The sequence below is a fragment of the Myxine glutinosa genome, chromosome 2 (genome assembly GCF_964187855.1).
Source record: "Myxine glutinosa chromosome 2, kmMyxGlut1.1, whole genome shotgun sequence".
Taxonomy (NCBI): Eukaryota; Metazoa; Chordata; class Myxini; order Myxiniformes; family Myxinidae; genus Myxine; species Myxine glutinosa.
The window spans coordinates 89,983,190-89,995,539 of NC_136262.1; the positions used below are offsets into that span (position 1 = coordinate 89,983,190).

Below are 12,350 nucleotides of genomic sequence, written 5' to 3' on the forward strand. Positions count from 1 at the left end.
ACCAACGACTGGTTCAAGCAGGCTATCGTGCCAGGCGTCCCCTGAGAAAGCTACGTCTGACCAGACAACACCGCCAGCGCCGATTGCAGTGGGCCAGAGAGCACCGTCAATGGCAGCCAGGACACTGGAATCACGTGATCTTCAGTGACAAGTCTAGATTTCTAGTCTGTCGTCAATATGGCCGCGTCCGAGTGCGCAGACCAGTGCATGAAGCCTACAACGAAGATTGTATAGTGCCAAGAGTCCAAGCTGGAGGTGGTGGGGTGACCGTTTGGGCTGCTTTTCATGGGGGCAAAACTGACCTGGTTGTTCTGAATGGAAACCTGAACCAGTTCAAGCACAGGGCCATTGTGGAAGAAACATTGCTTCCATTTGTTCGTGCAGCCTTTCGAGGAAACTTTGTCTTCCAAGATGACAATGCACGGCCTTATCATGCTCGCATGATCTAACACTTTCTTGCTGACCGTGGTGTCGAGCATATGGAGTGGCCTGCCATGTCCCCGGATATGAATCCGATAGAGAACTTGTGGGCAGAATTAACGCGTCAAATCGACAACTTGGACCAGCAGCCTGCCTCTGTGCGTGAATTGCAGCAGGCTATTGTAACTGCATGGCAAGCGATTCCTGTCCAAACCTTGGCAAATCTCGTGAACAGCATGCCTCAACGTGTACGTGCTCTCCTGAATGCTCGTGGGGGTTACACGAAGTACTGAACTGTAATTTTAGTCCATAATCCCAGTCGTAATTTAACTTTTGTTTTTGTTAAAATCAATTTTTTGGCTAATGTGCAAAATAAAGAGATACTTCTGGAAAATGCACAGAAGTTTAACACAGTACTGTCCGTGAATTGAGTTCGATATCAGTTTACATCACTTTCAAGGATCAATTTATTTGCTTCGAAATGTCAAATGTGGTTTTTGTTTCTTTTAAAGGTCACATTAACAAAATCTAGAATAATTTCAACATAATTCCAATGAACTTTTGGTTCTAAGTCATCTTGAAAAGTAAGTTCACCCCCACAAAAAAATATTCCATATTAAATGCCAAGTCTGTATATATATATATATATATATATATATAAATGTCCATTTATATAAAGATGAAAAATAGTATTAAAAATATGCAAAATGGAAACAAAGCGGGAAGGGAGAGGAGAAAATAATGGCCAAGGGAGAGGAGGCATCATGGCAAAGGGAGAGGGGGAACCATGGCAAAGGGAGAGGGGGCATCATGGCAAAGGGAGAGGGGGCATCATGGCAAAGGGAGAGGGGGAAACGATGGTCAAAGGAGAGGGGGGAACGATGGAGAAGGGAGGGAGGAGAATGATGGCGAAGAGAGAGGGGAAAATGATGGCGAAGGGGAATGATGCGAAGGAAGAGGAGGAAATGACGACAAGGCAGAGGGGGAAATGACGACAAGGCAGAGGGGGAAATAACGACAAGGCAGAGGGGGAAATGACGACAAGGCAGATGGGGAAATGACGACAAAGGAGAGGGGGAAATGACGACAAAGGAGAGGGGGAAATGACGACAAGGCAGAGGAGGAAATGAAGACAGGGCAGAGGGAAAAATGACAAGGGAGAGGGGGCAATGACAAGGGTGAGGGGGAAATGACGACAAGGCAGAGGGGAAATGACGACAAGGGAGAGGGGAAAGGACAAGGGAGAGGGGGAAATGACGACAAGAGAGAGGGGGAAATGACGACAGGGAGAGGGGGAAATGACAGGGAGAGGGGAAAATGATGACAATGGAGAGGGGGAAATGACAAGGGAGAGGGGGAAATTATGACAAGGGAGAGGGGGAAATGATGACAAGGGAGAGGGGGGAAATGACGACAAGGGAGAGGGGGAAATTACAACAAAGGAGAGGGGGAAATGACAACAAAGGAGAGGGGGAAATTGACAAGGGAGGGGGAAATAATGACAAGGGAGAGGGTAAAACAATGGCGAAGGGAGAAGGGGGAATCATTCGGAAGGGAGAAGGGGGAATCATGGCGAAGGGAGAGGGGGAAATGACAAGGGAGAGGGGGAAATGACAACAAAGGAGAGGGGGAAATGACAAGGGAGAGGGGGAAATGATGACAAGGGAGAGGCGGGGCATGAAAAAGGGAGAGGGTAAAACAATGGCGAAGGGTGAGGGGGGAATCATGGCGAAGGGAGAAGGGGGAATCATGGCGAAGGGAGAGGGGGAACACAAACACAAAAACAGATGAATATGATGTGTAAACATGATGTACGCAAAGTGGAAGCTTACCGCAATGAGTTTGACCTCATATGGGATGTGATCCTCCCATGCGGCACACAGTACATAAGGAAGGTAGAATGCGAAATACACGAGCCCACCACAGGCTGCTGCCAGGTTGGCCCGTGAGAAAGCAGTGCTGATAAGCTGCGTTTGGGAGACTGTAGCCACTGAGAAAAAGCAGAGGTATACGTAGAGCACTGAAGGGGAGCTGTATGGCAGTATGTCTCCAACCTAAGGATAGGGTTTAGGAAGAGAGACAAGTAAAATAAAGCTGTTGGATTTCAGCATTCATTCCACTAAATTTTCAAAAAGGATGCACAAACGAGTGATCACCAGTGATTTCCCATCATTTCCATAATCATTACGTCCTCACCTTAAGAATGAGGGTGAGGAGGGCATTGCTGAGCAGGAGTGGAGCGAGGCATGTGAGGAACCAAGCAAGGCGCAGGGTGCTGGGTGCAAGGCCTGCAGCGGCCATTGCTTCGCGCAGTCGTGCTTCCTTCTCTCTGACTATAGCCTTCAAGCCCATGGCCACAGAATAAATGCAAGCCAAAGTGAGGAACATGGGCAGGGAATGGCCCATTACACGCAGGAATCTGGGAGGGGTAAAAGGATGAAAAGCAAAATGCTAAGTCAATCTTCTTCTACTTCTTCTTTAATGGCCACAATTAGTCCCATGTTCTTATGAGGTTGGCTGGGGGAAGTTTTGGCCCGGCTGGTCGAAACCAGAAGAAAGTACCATTTTAATTTAAGCAACTACCATAGTGATCTACTGTAGATATGGAAGATCTTGTACATAAGCTAACTACAGAAAAAGGACATTCGGTGTTGCCGGTGTACTTTTGCATGATATTGTATTTATCCAGGTATTGAACCTGGAAGAGCAGAACGACAGGGGGGCAATGTTTCAAAAACACAAAATGGGCAATGGAAAAACAATGGGATGACAACAAATGGATATACCCCAGCACAAAGAGAGGAACGGGAGGAGAAAGGTGAGAACAGGGTCTCAGTGGGTGTAGTAAAGCTCAGTCATGGAAACGTGAAAGATCATGAAATGGTGGTGGACAGAAGACGTGAAATCCTGTTGGGAAGAGTTTGAAAGAAATGACTCAGGGAGGCAGATCCACAGGAGAGTAGATGCGAATCCACAGGACAGAAGGGGTATGAAAGAATGGAGGTGAGCATTAAGTTTAGACTTGGGGACGATAAAGTATGGGTGTCTGGTGGGATGCATGTGATCCAGAGGGGCAGGGGCTCAAAAAAGAACCTCACTGCAGTTACAAAGGCATTATTAGACAAAGTTGTTAATAAATATTAATTAGTAGAAAGAGGCAGCTCCCCATAGTGTAACAAGGAATTGACAAATATTTAAGGAGAACTGGACAAATCAACACATATCAAGATCAAGTGAGAAGAGAATACAGCGAACAAGACGCACATGTCATCGACGTAACAGGGATATGGCATCTGCTGCAACACTACGCCGGTCGGGTGGTGCTTTTTCGATAAACGGCTGGGCGTAGATTGGTGATGCGTTCTTCTGGTCGAAGAAGAGTTAGACTGTCGAATGAGCGATGCTGGGATGGCACGGGCAGCTGCGTGCTCAACCAGATCCTGCAGAAAAGTGAAGCCACCCCAGACATACCGAAGATCTTCATAAGGATCTGCACGAGGTCCTGGATCCCAGTACCTGTCAGGAAAAACACCAAAACAGAGTGAATCCATTTAACAGTTCATATATATATATATAAGCAACACAATTAATCAATCACCATTTGCTCATTCCATATCCTCTCAACGAAACAAGTAGCCTCTATTCATTCAATTATTCACTCCACTCAATGAAACATTTTTTTTCTGCTGATACACCTGCATACAAATTCACAAATCAAATTACCTGTATTCATCGTTTCAGTTAACCGCGCAGGAATTAATAAAAATGAGTCGATCAATGTGAAAGAATGAGAACAATAGCTATGCTGGTGATTCATATGCAGCTTCCGCTGATGCATCTACTACACATTTTGCTGACTTCAGAAGGATGACAAGTTGAGTCAACCCATCTGGTGTTAATTCAACGCCATGACAGGGGCTCAAATTCAGGATCCTAAGATCTCAAGCCAGCTACCTGAACCGTTAGGCCAACACCAGGCTTATACTAGTTATGCTACCTTAACTAAATTATCTCACCGATCTTTGATCTTGTTAGTCCGCTGTACGCTGTCTATGTCCATTCGGATCTTGTACTCAATGTGACCTGGAAGGCTGGAAATGTCATCACCCTGGCTGTTCACAAACACGATGGCTGCCCAGAAGCGGTTCATATCGAGCAGGTGAAGTGCTCGGCCTACAAGCAGGTCTTCATTGGACAGGACCTCAAACTTGTTGAGTTCCATGCACTGTTAAGATGCACATAGCCAAAACACTTCCTGAACTACATGTTAAATCAAAGTGTTTACAGTACAATAAACAATTAAAGTATTTTTGTTGAGAAGGACCTTATACTCAGATAACCCCTAAATTTTTATCATTACGTCTGATGAAATTATCAGATTTCTTTAAAAATTTAAAATAAATTATAGAAGATTTTTGAAAGGGATACCTTATCGAATAATGTCCATTCTGACTAATACTTTGTAAATCAACATCTAAAAATCACAAAAACCATCTATAGTAATGTCCTATGAAAATTTCTTAAAACCAGCAACCCATTATTCTGTTTCTGCACGTAATATCTTCCTCATTCCTCAAGATCATCTTGCAACTTACCTCCAACAATTGTGTGAATGTGTCCAAAGCAGTGTCTGTGGCATTGATCAGGCCCTGCCAGTTCAATTGCTCCCCATCACCATGGGTCAAGAATGCAAGGAGGTCACTGGCTGAAATAGCTTGAAGCCCTTCCTTGGAGCCGATTTCCATTTGCTCAAAAGCTTTGGTGAGAAAGATCTGTGCCACAGGAAGCTTGAGCCAAGCCTGGTCAAGACAGCATATTAAATCATCAGAAAACAGTCTGTAACAAATGACAAACTGCTGCTGTGTAACAAATCAAATGTCATGCAAATGTGGTTTCTCTTTAAAGTATGGCATGTTTCCTATGGGTTTTCTATCCATATTGGAAACCTTGTGATATTTGGAACATATAGTGCCATTTTACAGTTGTACCTTGGGTACCCTACCGACACCCAAGTAAGGACATGTAGCTGAGAAGCAACTACCATTTTCCTGTAGGCCAGCTTGTTCCATTTATTGTGCTTACTTGGAAAGACTCAATGACATGGCAGTAAAGCTTCCAAGGAACTAGTACTACCGGTTTAATTATATTTACACAGTACAAGCTTTGCCAATCACAAAGTCAATGATGAAATCCAATTCAACAACACCTGTACGAAACTTGGCACACCTGAACTCCTATCCACATTCCTTAGCACACCTGAACTCCTAACCACTGACATCGCTTTCATCCGCAGCTTGATAGAGTACTCCTCTGCTCTCTGGGCTGGCTCCCCTCTCTCACAACTTGCTCACCTAGACATCATGGAATCCAAGGCTTTCAAGATCTTTGGAATCTCCCGCGATAAAACTGGGTCTATGGGCCTATCACTTTGTCATCACTGACAGGTCAGTGGTCTCTCTGTTTACCTCCGCCTCCTTTCGGGTCTTGCATCCTCTGCCCTCTCCATGCTTTGTCCCCCTCCTCAACTCCCCAGCCATGTATCTGTGCAAGGTGCATGCAGGCCCACCACCAACCCCCTCCTAGTGAAACTGCCAAAATCCAGAATCACTGCTCATCTCTACTTATATGTTTCTCTTTTTTCCACCTGTGTAACCAACTTCCACATTCTCTTCCATCTCATTTAGCCCTCCAGGTCTTCAAGACAGCTGTTCATCACTTTCTTAGATCATCCCCAATCTAAAACCATTATCTTTTTTTCCCCCTTCAAAGCCACCATCCACCCCCATATTTTGTTTCTGTATCCATCTTATCCACCCCCTATATTCTCCTCACCCCTTTACTAGGCCCGCGCATCACTTTTTGTTCGTCTCTGTTTATCTCCCCCTTCTCTTTCTGTTCCTTTTGTGACGTTGCATCATGATCTGTTCTTTGCTCTCACTCTTCAACGAGCCTCGACTTTGTAGACCAAAAAAATTCTCAGATTTATAAAATTATTTTATTTACCACAAACAATGGCGTGTGCAACTAATTATAATAGCACTCGAAGTAAAGCACTGTTTTAAAGTCGAGCAAGTATGAAAAAAGAATAATCAAACATCAAGAATTGCTTTGCAATACATTTCCTGTACCGATGTGATATTTTCTTAGTCCAAAAAGGGGATTAATTGCCAGAAGGCCCTGAAACTCGAACTTGCTCTGTAACTTATCAAAAAAAAGTCTGACAAGTCAGGAGACGACGATGGTTCACGAGCGAGCGGTATTCAATGACAAAGGACGGACTATAACCGAAACAGGCCCGGACAGGCCAGGGCTGGAAATGTCAAAACGAAGGTTACTGACCTTGAAATGAGATAGAAAACAATGTATAATCAGTTATGAGGTTAGTTAGCTACACAACACCGAAAATTCGGTGAAAAATGAAATGAAATGAAATAAATAAATAAATAAATGTAAAAAATGAAAAAAAATATATGAAAAATCTAGCTCCGTGGGGCTAGCGCTAGACACATGACATTGGCTCTTTCACGAGCCTCGATTCAGTATACAAAAAAACAAACAAAAAAAAAAACATCGAAACTCCTGTCAGATTCCACCAAACCCCTCAGAGAAGATGTAGCTTGAACTCGATTACCCCCTAAAAAGATCTTTTTCGGGCATGGCTCCGCCCACAATGGGTGCAATACGCAGGACACAACAAGATCATGATATCAACCTCCCACCCAAGTTTCATCAAGATTGAATGATATCATCGGGTAGTTATGCTGCGGACAGACAAACACACATAACGAATATAGTGGTCACTTAATAACTCGTGAACCAAAAAACCACAGGTGGATAGAGGGCAAACCTTAAGTCCCCACCAGTGAAACTGGTAGGGGACTAATAAAAACGATATCTCTGGGATCACAAAGTGATGGCCAAGGGAAAGCCTCCCACGGCAACCGCGATCCAATCATGGCTATATTCTTTTCAGACTGCCATAGGACCTTGACCATCAACATTTAGGGATGGAACACAAATTAAGAAAACATGTCCCCATCCATATAATCCATCCATAAAACTCAACATAATGAAAATCGGAGAAAGAAAAAAATTCAAGTTATGATCAAAAAGTGTTTTTTGTACATTTTGTCACAATCCGAAAAAGTAAGTAGGTCAACGATACGAATCAAATATGAGGTGTAAAACTTCAGTACAGGTACACTATTATGATGCACGTAAATCTTGGAAGGCCAAGTGGTCTTTGAGATGCTGCATTGGCAAAATTGAGTAATGACAAAAAAAAAAACTCGTTATTTTTTTTCAGACCGCCATTTGACCTTGACCTTTAACCTAGAGGGGTATGATGCAAATTAAGCATAAATGTGACTTACTCTAGGCTATCTAGACAGGGCAATTTTGTTCTGATTGGACAAACCTTATTCGAGTTATGGTGAAACATGTTAAATGTCGATAATTAGGTTATGACCTTAAAATTAGGTCAAGGTAAAAACAATGATGTCAACCCCACCCACATACTTTTTATTCCCATTATTGACGAAAAATTTAATTCTGAAAGTCCTCATACATTGACAAGGGAGAAACACCTAAATGGTGATTTAGTACTCCTCGGGGTCTAAGAAACTCTCAGATACCATTAAAAATTGGGGGCGCTATTTGTAGAAACAAACCCTACAATAGCTATAAGGCTCTCCTATCTTATAGTGTGAGGCTTAGAATTTTTGAATCCATGCTAGGTTATGAACGTAAATATAGGAAAATGTCATGTGATTTTGCAGGGCCTACCCGCAGACCATCAACCTCAGGACTGCTCTCCAGGAAATTCCACACGTGGGGACGTATGTTGTGCCAGACCTTTGATAGGCCAGCCAGGCTGGCAAGCCGAGAAAAAGTGAGGTTGGCCTGGAGGTAGAAAGATGAGAGGGGGAGTAGAGGGAGAGAAATGGGATCAATAGGTTATTTTAGATCAGGTTTGAAGTCAATGTATATTCCTCAAAACGTTTTCAAATGTAATGAGAGTGGGGCAGTAGGACCATGATTGTACACGAGCAAGACAAATAAATATCATGGTCTGCAGAGAGAAAATCTGTTGCTGTCAACAAGATGTGGAATGGTATGGCATAAAGTGGAATCATCTAAACGGAGGAAGTGTTTCCAGAGCAATGGAGAGGTCATTAATGTAAACAAGGAACAGGACTGGGCCCAAGGCACTCCAGCCTCTATTGCAAGGTCAGTGGAGAAATTCTGTTGAGAGTACAAACTGACTGTATAAGTGGAGGAAGCCAATGAGACAGGAAAGAAGGTGACCTCCTATTCAGGATACGTGGTGTGTGGCATGTACCTCGCGGATGATGGTGCGCGTCACAGGTGAATCTGGAGTGTACAAAATTTTCCCAAGGAGAAGTGGCTGCAGGGCGCGCCAAACAAAACGGCTCGCAGGACTGCTTTCGAAGCGTGCAAACAGGTCGTTGCAGAATGGTGCTGTGACACACGCACAAATACAATCAAAATTATTTCTCAATGAGCAGCTTAGCTCTGTCAAAGTACCTCGCTAAAGCAGGAAATTTAGTGATGTAACCATTACACCAAATCCATGATCGAATCTTGATTGACTGGGAAGAAAGATTGTCCTGTTTAAGTGAAACTCTAGCATTCTCTTTAATATTTAAACTATCTCTCCATGAAATTTTAGCTCCATTTAAAACAAAAAAGTAGCAAGACAAACAAATTGAGAAGTAGGTAGATAAGAGTATGGTAGAAGCATTACTGGTTGTGTTATCGTAGACATAAGCCTCTTCTGGTCCATTATCACGGCCCAGGATTGCTTTCAGATTCTGTTCTTCCATTGGGTTCATGGAACGGATAGTCTTCAGGCCATTCTCAGGATAACCACACAACAATCGGCCAAGGGGGCGTGAGACTTGTCGCATCGTCTCAGGGGTTGCGCCGGCCCAAACATCACGGGACTCATTCCGAAATACCAACAAGGCCTGAGGTCAAAAAGGGCATATTATGAGATTTCATGCAAGGCAAAATCCAAACAAAATAGATTAATCTATGTTAAGAACTTTGAGGAGGTGCGAGACCGAGTATTGTCATTCGGATAAAAGGGTTAAACCTATAGATTTAGGCTGGAGCTTAAGAATAATTGAGCCTGTGTTAAGGCAGTTGAGACCTTTGGTCGATAGGGACTGACCTGCCAAATTTCCTGCCCAGTGGCACTCAGCCGTGCCAACACGGATGTAGCAGTTTTAAGAAAGGCTGAAGGAAGCTTGGGAGAAGCAGCCTTGTTGGGAAGAAGGAATAGGGAACAAAAACAGGGTTTATTGTAAGTTTATTTCAAGAAATAAACAAAATTCAAGATTAATTATACTGTACTTGCAATTATTAAAACTTTATTTTTGCTTTCCCAACCTTCAAGAGGTGAAGAGGTTGCAACTCGGAGAGCAGAGCATGAACTAGTTGGCCACGTTTCTCAGGTGCCAAGCGACACAGCACTTCAGCTACTGACCCAAACTGTGCAGGATCATGCTGTTTCTCACAAAGAGCCACTACTGGCTCTCTTGAACCAAACAATGGTATCGTGGTATTCAATAATGCTGGTAGGACATGCAGAGCCTGCGGTAAAGGGTGAAATTCAATAAATAGGCCTAGAAAGTAAAAATACATTTCAAAAACCGAAAATAGAATTACCTCTGTCACCTGCATCTTCAGTAGGTTGTCGGTGGCTTCTGCAGATAGGTTGAATTTATCTTGGGTGAGTGCTGAGAATGATTGTGGGTTCTCAAACAGAGAAAGCAGCGTCAGAACTGCAACATGGAAACATTTGCACATGGACCCGGGTTAGCCCAATAAACAGATAAACAGAGCCGAATAAACAGAGCCCACACCTTGTCACCCCAGGTAGTGTTTCCGATTGATAAACAACTGAGTCTTGATCTGTACCTCAAATATACATTCCATCTTTCCATTAGGAATTAAACCATTCGAGTACAATTTTGGTGCCAACAACCACCTTGACGTGCAGGAGGTGCACTGGATGGTGGAGGCAAGCTTCTGCTGAGGTTGACGACACTCTCCTGAAGTTCCCTCAGCAGACGAGATAACCTTTGGGAAGTCAGCAAGGAACATCAAGTGGTAGCTATGCATGTTTGTTCTTTTTGTTTTCTATTCTCTTTCAGATCAATCTCATGATTGTTGTGGAGTGAATGGTATTGCCAACAAAATATCATAGTGGTGGTGCTGGTTTGCAAGTTGATCTTACAAGGAGTTGTGGAAGTTATCGTAAGTTCCAGGCCCCTCTCCTTCTGTTGTGTATGAGAAGCAAGGGTTGTGGAGGTTGCACAACTGGCTCTGAATCCACGGAATAAGACCAGCCGATGGCAAGACCTTGCTGGGGAAGTGACCTGGTGGGATGCACACGGCAACATGCGTTCATGATGTAACACAGCAGTGTCCTGCCTCATCACAGCCAATCGTGAAACATAGCATGCCTGTAACTCATCCCTCTTTCTTCCTTCCTTATCCCTTTTAGCCAATATTTTATGGCAACACTATGTCACAAGATAAACACAATGAATGTCAAAATATAACCGTTTTTAAAGTTTGTAATTAACCCATCACCACCTCTGAAGTGAACCATTTTATATCCTGAATAAACTAGGATTACTGGTGAAATCACAGGCCATCACTATTCCGTGAGTAAAGAGTTTTAATTAAGAGAGATTCAAACTAAAGGCATTCAGCACTCACACTCATGTTGTTGCTGTGGAGGATACGAGCGGCGAACAGAAACCAAGATAAAAAATATGAAGAGTGGCCAAACGACTTCAAGGGCGAAGCGGAACTGTGGGATGCGGGCAAGAGTGGAGACAAGGAGGGAGGGAAGTTGTGATATAGAGTATGAATCGAGTTGATTGAAGTAGAGATAGGGTTTGAGTTGTGGGTTACATTTGGCAAAGTCACAAGGGCATAGCGATTGCAAAACACACCTTGTGACGACGTCCAAGAGTTACATTCTTCCAGAGCAGCAGGTACAGCTGGTTCCAGAAGGCCATGGCCCAAGTATACTTGTTCTCCTCGCCAGATCTGAAAACAACATTGTACCATTCCAAGACTCAATATCATTCTCTTGGGTTGGCCTGTTTGGTGTTACCAGCTGAAGACTTAGCTCATAATCCTATAACTAGGATCAAATTCTGTAAACTCTGCTGATTTTCTCACCATCTACTAATGCCCTCGGGTAAAAGTAAAATGACATATCTTAATGACCTTACCCTGTATACAGTATACCACAGACATCGTGAAAAAACTGGTAATCTTCAATCTACTACTTTTACTATTTGTATACGTCAATTGTTCTTTGTCGAGGAAAAAAAGGGGCACTTGGATGAAAGAAAAGACACGGGGAAGGCAGACGTACTCTCGAGGTATCTCAGCGTCCTGATGTTTATCCACTATGTGCAGGATGGCCAATTTGATGCCCGAGCATCTTCAGCAGCAGTTTTCTACAAAGCAAGTCGAATTTATTTCACCGACAGATCATGGCTTAAACTGGTCACACCCCAATGTGATGTAGGGGAGCAATGCAAACTATACAAAAGATAGGGTGCAGCTCTAGCTCCCCCAAATATGAGTTTGGCCAAAAAACATAATAAGAGTGAGGTTGATCCCCACACTTCCCACCTAAAGCACCATTGAAAGATGGGAAAAAGTTCCACCAGGAATGGTGCAATATCTAATTTTGAGTTATATATTAAAAAAAAAAGAAAAAAAAAAAAAAAGAAGCTTATGTGTTGACCCCTGTAACCCCACCCTCCTGGGGAATGAACCAGGGGTCAAACCCAAAAGATCATTACATATTTCAAGCATCCCCCAATGTTGATCGCATATACAAACGTTCATTTAAAAATGCTTTAAAATGTGCCCGT

At 43.4% G+C, this 12,350-nt stretch overlaps 1 protein-coding gene across 4 annotated transcripts in view; it reads right to left on the reverse strand.

The window, feature by feature from the left end:
* The window catches only part of LOC137421591 (phospholipid-transporting ATPase ABCA1), an 86,816-nt gene that overhangs the window by 31,333 nt on the left and 43,133 nt on the right, over positions 1–12,350 (reverse strand). For 2 of the 4 annotated variants that reach the window (XM_068107799.2, XM_068107797.2), the window contains exons 2-16: positions 11,412–11,508; positions 11,173–11,266; positions 10,685–10,826; positions 10,436–10,527; positions 10,114–10,229; positions 9,835–10,038; positions 9,617–9,706; positions 9,188–9,410; positions 8,762–8,901; positions 8,206–8,322; positions 5,016–5,219; positions 4,437–4,645; positions 3,685–3,936; positions 2,617–2,839; positions 2,253–2,474 (exon numbers count right to left, since the gene is read on the reverse strand). In XM_068107799.2, the coding sequence (XP_067963900.2) occupies positions 2,253–2,474; positions 2,617–2,839; positions 3,685–3,936; positions 4,437–4,645; positions 5,016–5,219; positions 8,206–8,322; positions 8,762–8,901; positions 9,188–9,410; positions 9,617–9,706; positions 9,835–10,038; positions 10,114–10,229; positions 10,436–10,527; positions 10,685–10,826; positions 11,173–11,266; positions 11,412–11,477 (2,394 nt within the window). In that variant the 5' untranslated portion in view covers positions 11,478–11,508. Of the gene's footprint in view, positions 1–2,252; positions 2,475–2,616; positions 2,840–3,684; positions 3,937–4,436; positions 4,646–5,015; positions 5,220–8,205; positions 8,323–8,761; positions 8,902–9,187; positions 9,411–9,616; positions 9,707–9,834; positions 10,039–10,113; positions 10,230–10,435; positions 10,528–10,684; positions 10,827–11,172; positions 11,267–11,411; positions 11,509–11,842; positions 11,859–12,350 lie in introns of those variants that run through there. The other 2 variants (XM_068107798.2, XM_068107800.2) reach the window with 2 other exon arrangements.